We start from the raw sequence: 20,571 nt of genomic DNA on the forward strand, positions 1-20,571 counted from the left end.
AATGCTTTGGTTGGTCTTCCGCTAATAAAAGGCCACCGAGAAGAAAGAAACGTGACTTTTCCCAAATAAATCTGTAATCGTTGAAAATGCCAGCTCGCCTTTGTCAACAGTGACGGATCCAGGGGAGGGCCGGGGCCCAGGAGGCCCGCCCACCTTATGTTTCCTTATTTTTAAACCAAACTGAGGCCCGAAGGGCCGGAAAATTTTTTTGACACCGCCCCCTACCCTTATCTCAGGGTCTGGATGAACCCCGCCCCCCGCCCCCCCCCCCCCCCCCCCCACTTTCCTTATCCGTACGTCTGGATCCGCCATTGGTCAAGGTCCTCTACTCTCTTGTTCATCCTTTGCCAAGGGCATGAAAAAGTCTATTTGAGAACTTTTTGCAAGACAAAACCACTTTCAGCCAGTTTTCCGTTAAAGAACTTTAACCCTTTCCATACGAACTTTACATTTTTTATAAATTCTTTTGTTTACTTGTCTGGGCGTCTGAGGAGGAGAGAGTTGACGCGCGAGCATAGGAACAGCCAAAGAGTTGATCACGTTTTCATTCTTTAGACTACGAGTAGTCTCTCTTTTTTCTGTAGTCCGTCGAGCTAAACGTGAGACAAGCAAATGGCCACACGCATGACTGACGGCGCGAGACGGGAAGGGCACGAAAACAGAGAGACTCTCTTTTTTCTTCTCGGGCTCCCGCCCTCGTTTCGCGCGTCTCGAGGCTTCGCTGCTCCCGCGGGGGTGCACTGCTCTTACTAAATCTGAAGAAAAAGAGAGACTGCTCGCAGTCTATCATTCTTAGAATTATATAACAGTTTCAAATTTTTTCTCTATTATCAAGCATGGGTGTTGTGGGTGCGCCAGGTAATACCACAAAACATCCCGCCTACTCAAACGATATCCGGCACCAGGAGCCCATTGCCGGCACGTATTGGAGGTATTTTGTGCAATAAAAGACAGCGCTCTTCTTCTAGTGTAGCCACAGGCAGCCCAAGCGCACTATTTGTGGGTTCGGGCTTCAGAGGTCATTTGGTCCGAATATACTAGAATTATTAGTGTATTATCTGATGCCAAATAAATGCAAAAAGTCTTAAAGATATGAAGTCTTCTTGTTTGTCTATCTAGCCTTTAAGATAACGAAAATCGATATTTCTTGCATTATTACATGTGATTCGGGCCCTTATTGATCGAATTTTATCACATGTATTCGAATCTATTTCGCTAAGAAAAAAAAAATCATGATCACGCGAAATATTGATTCAAAAAGCTCCCTTACCTTTAGTTCATAGCCACTCTGTGTCCTACGGCTGGTTTAAACGCCGTTTAGTCAACTTTCTTTCCATCGAGTACTGAACACTATAACAGAGTGGCTATGAACTAAAGGTAAGGGAGCTTTTTGAATCAATATTTCGCGTGATCATGATTTTTTTTTTCTTAGCGAAATAGATTCGAATACATGTGATAAAATTCGATCAATAAGGGCCCGAATCACATGTAATAATGCAAGAAATATCGATTTTCGTTATCTTAAAGGCTAGATAGACAAACAAGAAGACTTCATATCTTTAAGACTTTTTGCATTTATTTGGCATCAGATAATACACTAATAATTCTAGTATATTCGGACCAAATGACCTCTGAAGCCCGAACCCACAAATAGTGCGCTTGGGCTGCCTGTGGTGTAGCGAAACAATGATAACACAAAGGTGATTTCATCATTGTGTTAATGGATAAAATGTTTTGTTTAGAAATTATCTAAGTACCGCTGACGCTGTTGTCTGTGTTACTTTCCACTTTTCAAGTCTGTCTGTCGTGACAGTGTGGTTATTCGATAGTCATTTCTTATCTTTTTTCACTTATCACAGCGCAAAATGTCACATATCTGATTCCAGTCTTGTTAGGATAACACTCGTGGAATGTCCGTTTTTTAGAGAGGCTTATGGATGACTGAACTGAACTGAACGTCTTAAAGTTTGTTGTAAACATAGAACAGTGCTGATACCGTAACCAGTTCGTAGGAAAGCAGCGTGAAACTGAAAAATGGCGACTCCACCACATCGCTTGAATCTAACTTCTGGCAAAACACTGCGCTCATTGACGAGTTTTCTTTGTGTCCGTTTACTGCTGCTGGTGTTCGGAATTCTAAACACTTATGTTCAAGGTAAAAACTGTTCTTTTCCCTGCTTTCTCTCTTCAATCTCTTGCTGAACTATGTTCTTCTTCTCTTATTAATACCATAAAATGAATTAAAAACAGAATATCGAATACGCATGTGGATCGTACTATGTGAAAAGAGAACTTGATTCCTGCTGTGTATATGTTTTATGGAATTGCACGCATCACATCCGATGTAGCAGAAGCCGTTCGACAATTTTCTGTTTGTCTGTGAAAAATGAAAAGTTTTGTTTCTGGATAATTTCATGTTTGTGTGTGCCCTATGTCAACAGCGTCTTCAAACAAACCAGAGGGTCTCCTTTGCTCAGGCATCTTAAAAACTCAGTCAAAAATACGAAATATGATCCAAATTTGAAAACCCTTAGTATTCTGAATTAATAATTGCAGACTTATTCAATCTTATATTATCGAGTATTTAGTATATTTTTATATTATTCTCAAATATGCTTGTGCTTTGAAAACTGTATAAAGAAAACATTTTTTGGTAAATAATATGTTTACTCACTGGTTTAATCGGTCTTGGGAAAGAGGTAGTATTAGCCAAGTTAATCAGCCGTCCTAAAATTACTGCATAATGTAGTTATAATCATCAACAAGTAGTTTATTCCTGGAACTGTTTCTCCTGTTTCTTTTTTCTCTGTCTATCGTTTCTTTCCTTGAGCAAAGAATTACTTAACTAGTCGAGGCTCCGGTATAATGGTGGGTGAAGGTAACGTAACGTGGTTGCGGTGTAAATACAGTTGTAATAATATCAAGTTGTCTAGGATATGAAAGCCTTTGATCAGCAAATGAGATTAGCGAACACAAAGGGCAGAACATGTTAAATTACGTGCAAATGACTAATGATCCCACAGTCATTTAAGTAGCTCTATCTGTACCCCAGTTTTTCGTTGTGTACTTGAACACCCAAAAAGACTGAAACTTCAGATGTCAAATTAACATTTACAACGCAGTGTATTTGGGTTTGAGGTGAAATGTCTCATTGGAGGATTAAGGGCTTAAAGACCCCCATTGTTGGATGACAATAACGATCTAGATCGTATTTTGTCAGCTGGATCAAACAATTTTTGGCGATTACTCTAAAACGTCTTATCGTTTCTCTTTTCCTGCATTTTTTTTTACTTTGTAGCCTCATTGGTGGGTTGAAACTTAAGACGAAGTTTTGGATAAATCCTCTTTTATTTTCGGCTTTGTTCCAGAAACCAAAAGGCAAAGGTCACTTTAAAAGGAGTAAATTTACTTTGAATTTGCATTTATCTATCTGATTGTATACGGATTCTCTGTAAAAAAAACTGTGCATCTGTTAAGGTCACAGTTATCAGCGACAAAACTGTTGTGTCAAACTTTCTTCCATCCCTTTTTCCTTCCCTTATGTAGTACTGAGGAAGGCCTGAGACTCAGGTTACAAACTTTTTTTGCAAATTTTCTTTAATGTACTCATGAATGCATGGATTTCCTCCTCAAAAAATAAACAATATAATAGGAAAATATGCTATCAATAACATAATATTTTGCCTTTTAAGGAAGATTTCGTAAAGAATTCACCTTTTCAGTCATTATTTCAGCATGTCACTTACTTCGACCTCTTCCCCGTTCATGCTATGCCATTCACAGGATTCCACTGGACAGGCATGAGGATCCCTTGTTTTTCTTTTCATGTTTCGGTCATGAAGCTCGGGAAACCTCGTCAAGAAGCACCGTGATCATCTTTCCCTTTTTCTTGCAGATTGTTCGGGGGATGTTTGCGGGGATGATTAACAAAAACCTTTTCAATATACGCGCGCGTATCAGCTGCCATTCAAGCCTCCGCAATCACGTGGTATGATCTTGGACTACACCAGGAGAGGCCATAGCCGGACTTTACATTCCTCTTTTGCAAACTTACCTTCTGCTCGGTTTGTTTTCATTCCAATCCTTAAACCCTAAAGTGCGCGGACCATTCAAGCAAAACCTCTTCAGCAAAACTACTTCATCATAATTTTTGATATACTTTTGATATACCACTAAAAAAACTATTCTTTTGCAGATGGCACTGACATGACTTATTTGTAGACAATAACGTTTTTTAAACCAATTCCAGGTTCCTCCATTGGGTTTATCAAAACTTCGTCCTCTTCTCGGACAGTTCCTGAAGGATCGTCTGTGAGCCTCAGCTGTGAGCTTAGTAATTCCTCGATTCCTGTTAGATTATGGATGATGATGTCTGGAGCAATGTACACTCCGAGAAAAAACGTGGTCAACTATGGACAAGTTTTTATTCTTCATCGCGTTACAAGGAAAATGGCGGGGACCTATCTTTGCAGGGTTACACGACCTCGATTGAACAAGCATTTAGGATTCATTTCGGTCACAGAACGCCAAAGAGGTAGTGAAAATCGATTCTAGCTTTGAGTTTACTGTCATGAACTATTCTAACTTCTTAACAAGCGGAAGAGAATAAGCAAAATTGGCTTATTTGATTTCCGTGGTATTCACGTGGACCTCTATTCAGCACGTGGGGGTGGGGGTGGTGCTATCCTCATAAAGGTTTTTCGAGGAAGCTCCGTCCTTGTCTTGTACCCTAAGCCGGAAAACGTTGCCAAGCGTAAATCAACAGATAGATTCTTAGACTGCCGTTGATTTGAACTGGTATGCATGATTGCTATTACAATCTCTACACTCCTTGTGTTGCGGGAAAGCTGCGCCCCTCCTGCCCCAAGAAAACGTTGCCAAGCGTAAATTAACAGTGTCTTTGATTGCCCTTGGAGTGAACTGGTATGTATGACCATGCAATACTGCAATCTCTACACTTGTTTTTGATCGAATCAATTCCTTTCAGGAGCCCCAATTCTAAAGGTAGATCAAAGACTGAAAAAGATATTTGTGAATGGAGATGCGAACCTAACTTGCACAGCCTCCGGACCAAGTATCCAATCAGTGCAATGGTACAAATGGGCGCAAAAACTCTCCATGCTCCAGCAAGTGGTCACGAAAAAGGAATTCAATAATGGAGATGTATGGAACAACACTCTTGTGCTTAGGAATGTGCAGATGGACCAGGCGGGGTGGTATGAATGCCGCATATATCAACGTTCGGGGAATGAATACTTTTACTCCATCCATGAACATTTAAACGTGCTAGGTAAGAAATGAGAAGTGAGAATTTAGATGTTACAGAATCAAAAGAACAGTCAAAGTACGTTACATTTTCAAACAATTTTTAGATGGCCTGATTTCCCTTGAAGTTCGTTAATCACCTCCACAGCACAATCCATAAAGAGGGTTGGTCTTCTCGATAAGTCATCAATTTCGTAGTTCTTCGCACGAGTTTAACTATCTTTGTTTCCCACAACCTAACCTCATCCACTATTGCTAGAAAATCTTAAGGCCCAAAAATAAAAATTTAACCTGACTTAACGCAAGCACTATCTTAGCTCTGAAGGACAGCCTTTGACCATTTATCTTAGATATTACCAAATGCGTTTTTCATGTTCTCATACGAGGGAGTTGATTCTATTTCAGTAAAACGTTTTCCAGAGTAATATCTTTAAAGTAAGATGGCATGAGCATTTTAAAAAGCTATTTGTTACTTATTTTCTGTCAATTTTTCCCAGGGAAGAATGAATGCCCAGAACCTGACGGTGTCTTTGCAGTTCCGAATAGAGTAACGGCATATCTCAATTGCTCTAATAATGTTGCTACGTTGATGAACTGCCCCAGGGGAGAGGAGTGGACAGATGACAAGAAATCTTGCGGTACAGGATAACTTTTAAGTCAGAGTTATTTTTATCATTCTCTGACTGTTAAGTACTTATCTCTCTGAACGTTGAAAGACTTGTCAGACTACATTTCGCTTGTTACCAGTTTGGAGAATATCCTGCCTTGAACACATTTAATTTCTTAACCAGATCTCCGATAGCCAGGCGGAAAAGGAATCGATTTGTTCATTTTAAATTAGAAAGAGAAACAGATCTGGCTGTTAGGTTTTAACAAAGACAACACATCATCAGATGGTAACACGGTCATGCCTCTGTTAACTCTCTGAGAAATGTGAGGATAAATATTCTCTATTTTTCGGAATACATTTTCTTTTTCTAAAAAGTCCCGAAGAATGATCAGTTATTGCACTCACTTCAGTCTTAAAACAGATAAATTAAAGAGGAACACATTTACCTCCCTAGCTTCTGAGCGGACACCTCTTTAATGTTTAGTACCGGTCTGATCGCGTCCACTGTGTCCTTTTCAGGAAAAGTTGGCTATATACCTTTTAGTTTCTAAAGCATATGAAAGATATAACTTTATGTGGTTGAACTGATGTCGTTGCTTTGGGGTAAATCCTCGCTGGGACCTTAGGATGAATTTAATTTTTTTTTTCAATTTTTCATTTTCAGTGAAAGTAATACGATGGAAATCAAATGAGGGATTGAAGGAGGTGACCAAAGCAGTAGGAGAATCTGTTACAATTGATTGTCAGTTGAACGATCCTGGAGCAAGAGTCAAGTTGAAACAGAAAATTCGTTCAGGAGTGTTCCGTGTACGACACACGGACGACTGCAGGGTCAGCAGGGTGGGGCAGAAATTTGTTATCCACTCGGTCAATTTTAATGACTTGGGAATCTACGTTTGCGAGACGCCTCATGTTACGACTAAAAAAGAAGACGCTTACTTGAAAATCAATCCAGGTGAGTAAATATTTTATGTAATTATAAAGAGCTTTTTGCCTAGTCTGCCGTAAGGAAGGGGGTTCAATTTTTTTATGACGTTCTACCCTCAAGGTCCATGAAATAAAATACATTTCAAGTCGACAACTACTTTTTTGGGAAAAACTTCAGCCACAAATCTCGTCCTGACTTTCTTCCAGATCCAATGTCTTCTCTTTACCAAGGACACAGGAACTTGTTTGCGACATTTGGCAGCTCTTTGGACTTGAACTGCGGAGCCTACAAGGTGTATCAACCTCGGATGTATTTGGAGATAATTCGCACAGAGGGTGTTACTTTGCTTACTCCTGATGGCCACAAAGTCACTTTAACGGGAAGGATCCTCACCATCCATGGACTGAACTCTAGTATGCATGGAAAGATTGTCTGCAAAGTTGTGTCGACATGTGCACGGATCCAGGAGGAGGTTGATCTCGGCCAACTTTTACCCGTTCCACAGAAAGGTGCGACTTTATTGAGCCCTTCACTCTAAAAGGTGGTCAAACTCAAAATTCGGCAACATTTCCAAATTAGATTTTGAAGAAGGTTAAAAACAAATATCACAATATGAAGGTACTAACAAAGAGGTTTCATTTTAATTTTCACACCATAGGGTTTCATCCACAGACTCAAAAGTTAGAACTACAAATACAAAACAAATACTGAGTACCATCGGAAATTACTACCAAATACGTTTCAATTGGATGTTCACAAAGACGGATGCCATTCACAGAGTCAAAAGGCAAAAGAAACTACATTTACAAAGAAATAGCACCATGTCAAAGTTCTTCCAATAAGGTTTCAGGTTTTTAGTCCCACTGATAACTGTGCCAGTGAAACGGTATGCACCAATTGAATAGCTCTTAACTCATTTCAATGGTCCAGATACATATAGCACCCACTTGCAAAGGACATTGCTTATTATGGCAAAAAGATCATACACTGAGGCTTGACAAGAGTCATGGATTGTTGCTTTATCTTTGTTCAATTAGACAGGCCTTTAACTTTCTGGTTTACCACTTTTTCTCTTCATGCAGGAGAACCGCCTAAACCAGTTGTGTCGCCTGAACACTCAGTCGTTAAAGAAGGGAAGAATATAAACGTTACATGTTCAGTTTCTAAGGAGAAAAAGATAAATAGCATCACTTGGTACAAAGACAAAAAACTTGTCCCAGATGAGATGGTGGTTACGTCTTCTTTCAAAAGCATTCTTATCTTGACAAATGTCACGCACTCCGATGCAGGGATTTACGAGTGCAGAGTGGTGGATTTTGGCGCCGGATATTGGTTCACACCAGCTACAATTAAGGTTGAAGGTATGATTTCAGTTTTGACAAAGCGTAATATTGCGTGTGAGACCTCTGTCTTACGTAGACCAGGTAGAGCGTTAAGTGGATTCTAATGCGTATAGTTTTCAGGGGCTGGTCCTTCACCAAGTCGAACCGCTTTGCAACTGAAGACCTTAGAATAGTCTTTCTTTAGTTTGAGATGCCAATCTGATAGGCTATCTTTAGAATTTGGGCGTCAAATGTTGATAGTAATTAGTTTCCCTATTTTATTTAGGTGTGGACACTATTCGGCCGAATACCACTCCAACCACAACGCCAACACGACTACCAGTCGTTCCTGTATCAATTGCAGCCAAGCCATTCCAGCCTGCTGACATAAACTGTACCATGTTCATAGTTGACCAAAAAGTGACTTTATGGCAAGAAACATCGTCAGGAAAACTCTTCCAAAGAATCCCTGATGGAAACTCACTCATCCTCAAAGGCCTCGTGTTCACGCTCATGAACGTTATAGACGAGGATCAAGGAACATACTATTGCCAAGCTGGAAGCTATCAGAAAGTACCTACAGTTAGACTATCGTTAATAGGTAATATAGTATATTGACAAAAATGCGACGATCTCCTTTGTCCTTTACAGATAGATTTTCAGTTGTGTGTTGTAAGTGGCGGACCCTCCCCTGCCTTAACAAATTTCATCGATCTGCCTCAGTTGCTTTGATTGTGCATCGCTGTGATTGGCCAAAAAGTCTATAACCATTTTCTCGATCAATCGGTTGAACCAGCCTAGTCCCCAGGCCCAGGTTGTTCAAACGTTGGATAGCGCTATCCACCGGATAAATCTTTAACCAGCGGATAGTGCAATTAGTTTCCCTAATACTTATCCGCTGGATAGTGATTTATCCGGTGGATAGCGCTATCCAACGTTTGAACAACCTGGGCCAGGTCCCTATGTGTTCTCTCTTGCTCCTTTGTCCGCGCGAATGGGCGAGTCTCTCTCGGTGACGTGAAAACTCACGGTGGTGTCCATGATTGACGGAGCCGAGAACGCCTAGTGTGAACTTGTATTAAAGTATGTAATAAAATCACTTTCTTGTATTTTGTATCCCTATCGTAGACACGAAACCTCCTTTTATAACCAATTTTGTTTCAAGACTATCTGTCAACGTTTCACAAACCACAAGGCTAATTTGTGAGACAGAAGGTCACCCTTCACAAGCGGACATTTACTGGCTAAAAAACGGTGTTGAGGTGGGACGCTGTACAGGAGAACTGCAGCAGCAAAACAAAACATGTCACATCCATGGCGACCAGCCAAAGTACAAGATTACTTGGACAGGATCTGGGGCCGAGTTGATGGTCCAGAATGCTTTTCACCCTCTTGATAGTGGAGAGTTTACTTGTATTGCGAGTAACGCCGCTGGAGAAGATAAGAAAACTCTTATTCTTGATGTTCACGGTGAGTTGATCAACGTATTCTACGTAACAAACACACTGTTAGTAAGAAATGTATCAGTTAGATCCGTCGTTGCAGTTCTCAAAATTTGGATTCATGGTTTTCCGCCCTTCCCCGCCTTTTCTTACTAAACTCCTGCTTGGTCGCAATTTAGTTACCGCTCTGTGGAGAACTCTGTACCAGTGCTAGAAACTCAAACAGTTCATTTTTTTTAAACTGATTCTCAAGCTCCTACTGGGTTCTACTGACAAAACCGGAATGTGCATTGCTAGTTAACTGCCATCATTTTGTCTTACTATGACCTTTGTTCCTTTGTGCAGAAAAACCAGTTTTAAGCAAGAAAAACGACACAGGAATATTCGTACTTGCCTTTGAAGCTGCCAGTACGATCCAGTCCACCGCGCTGCGCGGTCATCCAATACCATACTTCGAGTGGTATCGACAGCCAATCGGATTCTGTACCTCAAACTGCAAGCCCGACGAGAAAAAATGGCGTCGAGTTCCTCGGAGTGTTATAAACCCATCTGCGGATGTCCCATCGAGAGTAAGCAGTTTGTTCTTGGCACCTTCTAAATCTGGTTATTATTTCCGATGTGTTGCCGAGAATGCTCTCGGAAGGGACGATGCTGTATATCACGTGCATAGAATGGGTAAGAAGTGACTCTATTAATCTAAACTGGGACTTTTAGCTGATTTTACCATTGTATCGTTAAAAAGCTGCGCTTCTGTTGGTGAACTCATTACATTTTTGTTCGCATTTTCATTCCGTAGATATCCAAACGGTCTTACCAGAAATCGTTTCTACCTCTCCAGTGGTTCGCGTGGACGAGAGAAATTCGTTTCGGCTTCTTTGCCAAGCAAGTGCTGGAGATTTCCAATATCTCACATGGCAGAAAAAAGGTGGTGGCAGAGTGCTTACTTCTGAACTGAAAACAAACGACCACAATTTAACAACTACGTTATCTATCGAGCATGCTCAGCTGCAGGACGCCGGCGACTACCTCTGTGTTGGTTGGACAAACAATGACACAAAGATTTCAATGATAACTGTTTTCGTCCAGGGTATGATAATATTAACTTTCATCTTTTTCGTTTCCTCTTAAACAAAATGACTTAAAAAAAGATGCTGTTCTGCCATTCTACCATTTTTATTTTTCATAGTTTTCTTTTTACTTTGACATCTTTCGGGTATTTTGGACACCTCGTGTGTCAGACATATTGGGCGGGTTATTTAAACGGAGTTTAACCAGTGTTTAACAAAACCGCGTTCTAAGTCATTTTCAGTTTGCCCAACGCTTTTTTCTAAGCTCCATTTGTCGTGAACAATTTCATTAAAGCATATAGTGTAGACTAGAAAGTTTTTATCTTCTTAAATTGACCCACTAAAGAAGAGATCTGGAGGTCCAAAGATTTCTTAGACCTCGTTTAATTAACCGACCCATTGTTTCGTGAGTTCTTTCGCGATCACAGTTTTAACAACGTGAGGGAAAATTTAGTATGCGAAGATGCAATAACTATTAAAATTTAGACTCCCAATTCTCAATAATGAAATGAAATGACACTTTCCAGTCGGATAATCAAAGAATATCTATGTTTTCCAGTCGAGTCGGACGCTGTATATAGTTCCTGTAAACCTTTTGATTTCTGCTTGGTTAAACAAATATCATTTTTCATTATATCCTAAATTCCCTTGTGAGTTTTTTCTCTGTTTCTTTCTTTTTAGAGCTTGCTGTTCCTGTTGTTTCACTTTCAAACAAAACCATTTTCGAGGCACAAATGAACAAAACAGTCTTGCATTGTGCAATTACATCCGGGTACCCAGCTCCAAATATCACGTGGTACAAAGACGGCGAGCTGTTGAACCTGATGGCCCTTGGTTCAAAAGATGACTGCAGAATAAATGGCTTTCATTACATGGAAAACTATCGACCTCCTAAAGCGGAATATCTAGTGATATGCAGACCAAGTCACGTCCAAAATACGGGGCTCTACATGTGTGAAGCTATGAATGTAGTAGGGAACGGTTCTAATGAAGGCTATTTAAATGTCTTAGGTTTGTATAGAAAACTATTACAGCATTTTTGAATAATAAGTACGTTTTAGTTCCCCTGAACACACACAAGTAACGTTTCCAAATGGTAGCTCTTCTTCTTAAACTGTTAAATCTGTAAGACCTTTTTTGACAGCGAAAATAAATCTTGTTTTCAAAAAAAGAAAGAGAAAATAAAGTTCACCAAAAACCCGTTCACCTTAAATAAGAATTAATCAGGTCCTGTTTTTTCCCCAAACTTCTTGCATTCCAAAGTACCTGGTTGACTTGAGCTAAAAAAATCAGCATTTATACCAAATTTGCAACGAAAGGCTAGCTATATCCTCCCTTCTTGCTTTGTCTTTGACATTTACTTGCATGATATAAATTTTTAACTCTTTTGCTTTCCATTTCTCACATCTCAGCTCAGCCGAAAATCATAGATATGGATGATACTCTGCGCAAGGATCCTGGTGAACAAGTCAATATAACCTGCAGGGCCACGGGAAACCCCGCTCCCGCTGTAAAATGGGTCGTGAAAACCGGCGAGGGTCGTCACGCACCTATCACACAATGGAGCCATGAGAACCACACCCTTCGGATAGACTCTGTACAGGAACACCACTATGGAGAATACGTGTGCTTTGCGGAAAATGAATTTGGTAATGACATGGTGGTTCTCGCCCTGGGTAAGTCTAATGTCCCCGTTGGTTATAAGCCTAATATCCCCATAGGTAAGTCTAATATCCCCGCGGATACGTCGAATGTCCCCGTGGATAAGTCTAATATCTCCGCGGGTATGTCTTATGTCCCCCTGGGTACGTCTAATATCCCCGCGGGTACGTCTAATGTCCCGGTGGGTAAGTCTAATCACCCACTCCAATTTTGATATGACACCTTCAGTATGATTTTATACTGGTTGCTTTGTTCGAAGAAATTCCATTGATATAATCTCCGAGTTTGTCTGAAGATGTACCTGTGCATAAAATGGTATCTTACTACGTGGGTCAACAAATCGATACGTTGTTTCTTCTATAAAATGTTTTATGATTAGGGTGCGGTCGTTCTCATGAATTTAGCCATGTGCATTGTTGCTGGATAAATCGTGCAAAATAAAAAGTAGGGCGTGTACTCTTTACCGGGGGTAAGGATAAGCACAGTCGGTTAATGCCCGGCCTTCTGTGCGGGAGGATACGATTCCTCGGTGGGACGTCAAATCCTTGAATCAACTCCTTTCCTTTCCGTGTAGCTTAAACGAGCTTTAAATACCCGCAAAACGGAGCACTGTTGGAGGAAGGGGGTAAAATGAACACACCGTCAGCCTCTGGTTTGTCAGTTTAAGTACTGTTACAAGTCACTGACTTGAAATAAGGACCTTTACCTAACCTGTACATGTGCCGAAATAATCGTTCTAGTAAATCAGACAAATGCAAAATAGCGCTCACACGGTATTAATGTAAGGTGTACGTTCAATTTAATTTTATTGCAGTTAGGAAAACTGACATAGCAGCAGTGACGGATCCGCTGCCATCATTGTCCAAAGCTCACTTAATAGTCGCCATATTAGTCAGTGTAGTTCTGTTCCTTTTGCTGTTGATCATCGCGGCCGTTTTATATCGCCGACGACAGATGTATGGTGGTTTCTATATATGTACCACTCCACCTCTGCCAGACTTGATAGCGAGTATGGATGCTTCTATTCCACTGATTGAACAAGTGAACAAGTTGCCTTATGACAAGCGATGGGAGTTTCCACGAGACCAGTTACAGTTTGGTAAGTACTAACTATGGAAGTTGTTGTTGTTGTCTTAAATCCTGTGGAGATGTTTGTTTGTAAAGGATAGGATTTCTGCGATACTGTATTTGAGTTCCATTTGAGTTTGTGACTGAATAACATCAAGACATTTTTTGACATGAAAAATAAATTGTCAAGGGTGTTAACCTGAGAACTCGAACTGTTGAGACTAACATTCATCAGTGATGCGACCAATAGCTAGCTTTAGTTGTAAGCGACAGAGTACTGGCATTTGCAACAGCCTAAAATTAAAATTGAGCTTGTTGCAAGTGCCAGGATCGGAAATAGCCAGTCTACGTTTTTTGGTGCTTGCATCTTTAATTTGCTGGAATCTTCGCTCTTCGTAACGGAAAACCCTTAGTACCTTCAATTAGGCTTAAGTTGCTTATGGAACCACACTTGATATTTTTTACTGTTGCGGCTTATGCTTATATCCTTTACTTGACGATGTATTTCTGCGCATGTTCTTGATGTGTTCCTCGTCTAGGTAGTGTGTTGGGCTCAGGAGCTTTTGGTGAAGTCTATCTGGCTGAGGCAGATGGCAGCATTATTTCTGATAACTCATTATCAGTGTCTACAAGGCATCGTTTATCTTATCAAAAGGACGCGCGGAGGAGGTCTTCCACCTTCTCTTCTAAGGGACCCATCAAAGTAGCTGTCAAGACATTGAAAGGTACTAAAATAATCAAAGTCGATCCTTACACGCTTGTTTATTTCATAAAAGGCACGCAGTACTTTTCTCTGTTAGTGTTCATTATGCTGTGCAGAGCAAGATGTGCATGATCATTTAAACGTAGGCTTCTCAAAAGTACTTTCTTGAGAGATACAGGTAATTACACTGACATCGTAGTTCTGCCTTTTCTGGGACCAGACAAACCAACGTTTCTCAACATTTTTCCATGAATTTATTTTCTCTTACGATGAGGTATTGAGCATTCTCTCTGTTCCGAACTTGGCTCTATTATTTTTTCTTAAACAGAAGGAGCTGATGACTCAGAATTCAAGGATTTACAGTCAGAACTCAAAATGTTAATACACATTGGATCACACAAGAATATCGTCAATCTGCTAGGAGCATGCACAAAAGGTACAAAGCAAGAAATCTATGATGTTGGTCCTCTCCCGAAAGTTTCGCAGTTCGCTTTTGCAGAGGCAGGTCGGAAAGCTTACCGGGCATAAAACCCGGCTAATTCAGTATTCTGGGATAGATTGTGAATCAGTCGTTACACGCCTACCTCTCGAGAAATATATAGGGACAAGTCAGAACAACACCCGGCTTTCGTAGAGCTCCGGCCTGTCTGAGCGAGAAAATAGTGTAAGATCATGTTGCCTATAATGAAGGTCTTGTCGTAGTTCTCATGATAACTTCAATGGGCGGTGACGTGGAGGTGTTAACAGATCAATTTAGGTTTCTAGGAAACTGACCACCTACCCCTCCCCTGAGCCAACATTTTGCCCTAAGTGAGAAGTAAGTGATAATGTTGGCGTAGAGGAGGGGTAGGTAGGCAGTTTCCCGGAATCCTAAATTGATCCGTGTTAACTTCGCCTCTTTCATGTGTACATCAGGGGAATTTAGAGAGCAAAAACCATTGTTCAAAAAAAGTGGGAGACATAGCCACTGATTGGGTGGCCCATCTTTGTGATTTGTACCGCAATTAGTTTGGGTGGACGGAACGATATCAAGTATGGGTAGAAAAGGTGGCTGCCGTCCGATGTGTTCGATCGTTCCTATCTGTATCTAAATCCTCCCCAATTCAAACAACGACTAGAGGGGACAAAATAAGTGAGTCAGTGGGATTGTTAATTCAATATTCCAATTGTGTTCTCATCTGACTCATAGGCCGCCATTGTGATTTGTGTGTAATCATTGAATATTGTCCATATGGAAACATGCTGCAGTTCCTTAGAAAGAGAAGAGGTTGGTACGAGCCAACATGGTTGACACCCTCTGAGGACCCAGATAAACAATTTTCAGTGACCGATCTGATTAGCGCAGCTTTTCAAGTTGCAAGAGCCATGGAATTTCTCGTATCTAGAAAGGTGAGGTTAAAGTAGGAAGAAGAGGTAGTTCTTACTCAGCCTTCCCCCCTGCCCCGTTTATTGTTAGACGAAACTGTGGCCCGAAGGGCCGAAAAAAATTTTTTGGACCCCCCCCCCCCCCCTTATCTGAGGGTCTGGATGAACGCGCCCCCCCTTATCTCAAGGTCTGGATCCGGTACTGTTACTACCTGCTCAGAGAAGCAGACACATGAGATACTCTACTTCTCTACCAAGACAACGCAACTTTATTCTCAGGGCTTGTTGGTTGCTGTCTATTTTTCCGGCAATTACCCTGATTTATTGAGTTCATTTTTCGGATATCACAGAAGCCTTCCAAATTTAGTTAGAAATAGCGTGTTATGAAGAATTAGCCGTGGGATTAAATTTTAGGGAGCTTAGCAACAACGACGGCGAGTGCTACGAAAAGTAAATTCGTGCTGCTTCAAACTTTATCGCACTTATTCCATCTTCGTTCAATTCGTCAAATGTTGGCACGTTTTTCTGGAGTTGAATTCTAAAAGATTGCATCAAAGTTCAGTAGAAGAAAAAGAAAGTCGTTGCCTTGTGTTCACGTCCTCGACAAAACGTGAAATTAGGCACCTTTTGTCGTTCTCGTTGCCGTCGTCGTTGCTTAAGCTCCCTATCAGAACGGAGAGATAGTTTAAATGAATTAATGATATAATAGCTTTTAAAGATAAAATTTGTATAAACTAGTGGTAATGGATCTGGTGTTCATCGCAATTTCATTACATCATTCAAAGGTCAAGAAAGTGTAAGAAACTTTACAAAAAACCCCTTCCTTTTAAGAACTGGATGACGAAACCAAATGGTAAGCTCTGAACGGAGTGGATGTTTTAAACAAAGAATGTTAAACTGAAATTAAATCGTCTTTTTACTAGTGTGTTCACAGAGATCTTGCAGCCAGAAATGTATTGGTCGGAGCAAACTATGTGGTAAAAGTAGCAGACTTTGGATTAGCCAGAGATGTTTACAAAAGCGATCAGTACATCAAAGTTTCTGCGGTAAGTAGCCTTGGAACGATTTGTGTTTGAATTTAGTAAAAAGGCTATACATTGATGCGGCTAGTGGCTGTTAAATCCGTTTCTTGTGTTCCTTTAATCTTGTTTGCAGGGCCTTGTCCCAGTAAAATGGATGGCGATTGAATCTCTTGCAGACAGAGTGTATTCTGAACAGAGTGATGTGTAAGTCCGCTTATATATATTTCGCTCTAAGTTACGACTCACTTGAAGAGCTTCAACAGTACGTGAACGTACGGACTATTTAGAACTTAGGGAAGAAAACAATAGCTATACATCAGTTATCGGTTAACACCGTATGATGAATGTAGATTTTGATCATTTTCATTTATATGTTTAGGCACGATTTCAGGACATAGCCAGACGAAAATTCTTAAGAGGCAACATTGGGAGAAAAAATTAACTGGAGCCCTACATTTTTTGATAACGCCCCCACAAAGAAAGGTGTCTCTACACGTGCAGCCTCGTTCCCAGGGTCTTCTCTCTTTCTCACCTGGGAACGAGGTTGATATACCGGCTACGTGTTCTCGGCTCGGTTTTTTGCGGAGGCGAGGGAGAGGGGGCGGGGGAAAGGCTTTCTTATTTCCCAAAAGGCCAGTTGGTTACCATACTTGAAGATCTTATAACATATATATATATATGCTTTGTTGTCTTACCCCAGATGGTCCTTTGGCGTGTTTCTGTGGGAGTTGTTTACCCTTGGTAAGTTAGCTTCTTCTGCATCTTTTTTGTTGTTATATCGTTGACCTCAATGATGCTTGATCAATTTTTTGAAATCATGATAATTTTTATTGGTTCTATTGCGTATGGTCTGAAACACTTACGTACAATCCTAAAATCGATTTCGATCTTTTCAAATTCATTCTCGATATCGTCAACCTAATGAAACGTTGAACGCCGACGAAAAGAGTGCGTTCTTCATCAGTCAGCTTTGAAAAAAGACGGGACGCGTTTTTGTAACTAAAAGATCTGAGAGCTGAGATCTGCTTTCTGTAAGATTAACCAATAGCTGAAGATTTGGCTGAGTGTTTTCGTGAAAGATCCCTCTTCAGACTTTTTTCATTGTTATTTTTTTTTTTTTGATTTTAAGGTGGCAGTCCTTACCCAGGCCTACCCCCAACGGAAATTTATAACTTCATCGTGGCTGGAAATCGAATGGATCAACCAGTAGATTGTCCTGAAGTTATGTAAGTAATGAATATCCTAAGGATTTAAGGACGATATTAGGTGGTCATAGAAGCGAAAATTTTAAAAAAGAGACAAAAACAGCAAAAACACGGCTCAGCAGAATCGGGGCAAGTTATGAAAAATACTAGAGTAAATTTAATTTTCAATAATTATGAAGCCGACAAGCTTAACTGTTTGCCGTCTTGCACTCTCTTCTTTTCTTATCACTACTGATTGTCCTCATTGACAGGTATTTTATGATGAAAGACTGCTGGGCAGAGAAACCAGCGGACCGACCAAACTTTACCGCTTTGGTGCAGAGGTTGGATCACGTGATTGAATCTAACATGGCTGCCATGGTCTGTACAAACATGATTATATTATCTTCTTTTTGTTTTTACCTCACCTTGCCCCAACCCCATCAATAGCCAAGATGGTTTTGAAGCGCTGGCTCAAACTGTTCAACAAAATGGAAGGTGATAGCAGCTTGACAGAAAAATGAAATTTCTATTTCTTGACCGAGGCATTGTCTTACAGGCAAGAGATGCTCACATGCCGGTAAATCCTCGCTCGAATCAGATGAGAAAAAGGGGAACGAAGAAATACCCAATCACTAGTCAGCTCCCCCTCTTCACCCACCACCACCCCGCCCCTACCCCAACCTAACAGGATGTTGGCAACATTAGCCCAGATAATCGAGTTTTGGACCTATAAATGAAGACTTATTCTTGGATCTATTAGGGTCACGAAGGATATTTGGATCTTGGGAGTGACGAACCAGCACCAAAAGAAGCAGAGACAGATAAAGATGGATATCTGACTCCTCTGGAGATTATTTCTCCTGTTCGCGAAAAGTCGACGCTTTTTATGAACAGTGACGTGACTGGAAGTAACAAGGAACTGTGTGGAAGTCACAGGAGTGTGGCGAGTGAAACCAAAATCAAGGACCTTCTCGAAGTAGAACGATACACGGAGCTTGGCTTTAAGCCTTCCGGTAGCGCAAATAGTTTGTCTGAAACTATTCTGTGAACAACAAATGTGAGGCTGTGAAGCTACTTGGATTGCATAAAGGTTCTTACGGAGGTGGTGTTGCGTCGAACGGAGATCACCCTCGTGTCACTTGTGGTACATGCACTGAGCCGTAAATAGGCTGACGAACCTGTCAAGTTTTCTTGCCATTTTGAGAGATTCGTAAAGCTTAAAGTGGTATGGGTAAATCCCTCTATGTGAAACTATCATTACCTAGCACTGTTTAGTTTCAAATCAATATCCATCTGTATGGAGGGAAGATTGATACTTCCCAGCCTGAATTACGTCTCAAAGACAGCAAACAGCGCAGTGGTACGGTTTGAATTAATTAAGTTATAGTATGCATGAATTCAAAGTTAAGTTACAATGTTGTTATACTCCCACACGTTCCGCTTCCGCTTTCAGAATGACTTAAACTAATCATCACTCGTGAACCGATTACAATCAAACTTGCAATTCAGTTTAAATCCAATAATATTAATCATCCTGCGTAAACCCTATCGGCAGGGGCACCCAACGACGGTTTCCTACTAAATGCATCGAAAACATTTTTTAGGCTATCCAGAGTACTTTTAGATCTCTAGAAATGCATCCTAAGCGGGGCTATAAAATTTGTATCTGTTCGGTCATCCTAGGACAGCTTCAGTACTTATTTCAGGGGCACCCAACGGCAATTTTGGGAAAATATCTGTTCGGAAGACGATTTGAGATCTATAATTTTCGGAACATTTGCTGTAAAATTTCTTGCTTGCCTGCCTCTCCTAGGATTTTCGAACATCTACAAAATGGTATAATTACCCATTTTTAACGAAATTTTTACCCTAAAAAAAGGCCACCTAGAATTTTCGGGAGCCTTTTCCCGGCTGAAATTTTCGAAAAGGTAAGTTTTGATCCCTATAATTTTCGGATCACTAGACTTTCAGCTAGGAAATTCGAACAGATGAAAAGTTTTTAGGGGATAAAAATATGCCTATGTCTACCGTTTAAATACAAAAATACGTTCAAGAATGCTATGTTAAGTGGGTTTGAACTGTATCCTCGTCGGGTGCCCCTGTTATTTTCCCGAAAATTTTAGATGCAATTTAAAGTTAACGAAAGTAAGAATTTTTCTGAGTCCTTTCTCCATCGCATTTTCGAACCCACAAATTTTAGGTTTCCTTTTTCTACGAAAAATAGCTTAACCTAAGGATTGAAATGCGAAAAATTAAACTTTAGGAAATCGTTGGGAATTTATACGATAAGCTTCGAAAATTGTTCGTGAATGAAACGGTCATCTCCAAGCCTTTTAGCCTTCCTTAAGCTATAGAAAATTCTAGGCAATTTCTGCTTCTCCGAACAGATATGTTACCGAAAACAGTCGTTGGGTGCCCCTGCCTTATTTGAAGGCGAACGTGAATTGGTTTGTTACTAATTAATACATTTTCTTAATCCTGCTCGTATTTCGTGGCTAATTTCAACATCATGAAAAATACGAAGCTATCAAATTTAGACTACAGATATAATGTATATTGGGAGAATGGTAAATTAAAGTCCAAAGCTACGTAGAGAGAGGTCATTAACTGAGTAAACGTTTCAATTCAATTGCAATCGCCCTGTTTATTCACTTTGCCGGCTGCTCCTTTGGACATGCAACATCCAGTCAATCGTTGTTATCAAGCCTGTAAAAGTTGTTTTTTTATAACAGAATGGGCACGATTTTAACCCAAACCTCTTTGATAGCAACCCTAACCGATTTATTAAAATGCCGCAACGTGAAATCATCCACGGACTAAGTCAAAATGTTTCCTTTCTTCGCGCATTCTTCCAGGTAAGGACAGGTTGTCATCACTGTTGTTGATAACTGGGGCGGGGGGGGGGGGGGGGGTACTCCCTTATTTGGCCA

The 20,571-nt window shown here is 40.5% G+C and overlaps 1 protein-coding gene across 1 annotated transcript; it reads left to right on the forward strand.

Moving 5' to 3' along the window:
- The first annotated feature begins 1,863 nt into the window (after nucleotides 1–1,863).
- On the forward strand, nucleotides 1,864–20,546 carry LOC140948761 (vascular endothelial growth factor receptor 2-like). Its single transcript, XM_073398029.1, has 23 exons — nucleotides 1,864–2,155; nucleotides 4,250–4,534; nucleotides 4,988–5,290; nucleotides 5,763–5,903; nucleotides 6,540–6,830; nucleotides 7,010–7,312; nucleotides 7,886–8,164; nucleotides 8,412–8,726; nucleotides 9,254–9,595; nucleotides 9,913–10,242; nucleotides 10,364–10,654; nucleotides 11,316–11,645; nucleotides 12,047–12,310; nucleotides 13,111–13,395; nucleotides 13,904–14,089; nucleotides 14,396–14,503; nucleotides 15,257–15,456; nucleotides 16,356–16,478; nucleotides 16,588–16,658; nucleotides 17,155–17,195; nucleotides 17,584–17,680; nucleotides 17,911–18,019; nucleotides 18,402–20,546. Exons 1-23 carry the CDS (start codon nucleotides 2,035–2,037, stop codon nucleotides 18,687–18,689), a joined length of 5,103 nt encoding a protein of 1,700 aa, XP_073254130.1. The 5' UTR covers nucleotides 1,864–2,034; the 3' UTR covers nucleotides 18,690–20,546.
- The last annotated feature ends 25 nt before the right edge of the window (nucleotides 20,547–20,571 follow it).

Source organism: Porites lutea, chromosome 9, assembly GCF_958299795.1.
Source record: "Porites lutea chromosome 9, jaPorLute2.1, whole genome shotgun sequence".
NCBI lineage: Eukaryota > Metazoa > Cnidaria > Anthozoa > Scleractinia > Poritidae > Porites > Porites lutea.

What these genes read in the sequence shown, in the direction of transcription:
- LOC140948761 (XM_073398029.1), top strand. Translation starts at nt 2,035, where the DNA reads ATGGCGACTCCACCACATCGCTTGAATCTAACTTCTGGCAAAACACTG. An exon ending in TTTACCCGTTCCACAGAAAG is followed by an intron (nt 7,313 to 7,885) that starts GTGCGACTTTAT and finishes CTCTTCATGCAG; the next exon opens with GAGAACCGCCTAAACCAGTT. An exon ending in AGCTACAATTAAGGTTGAAG is followed by an intron (nt 8,165 to 8,411) that starts GTATGATTTCAG and finishes TATTTTATTTAG; the next exon opens with GTGTGGACACTATTCGGCCG.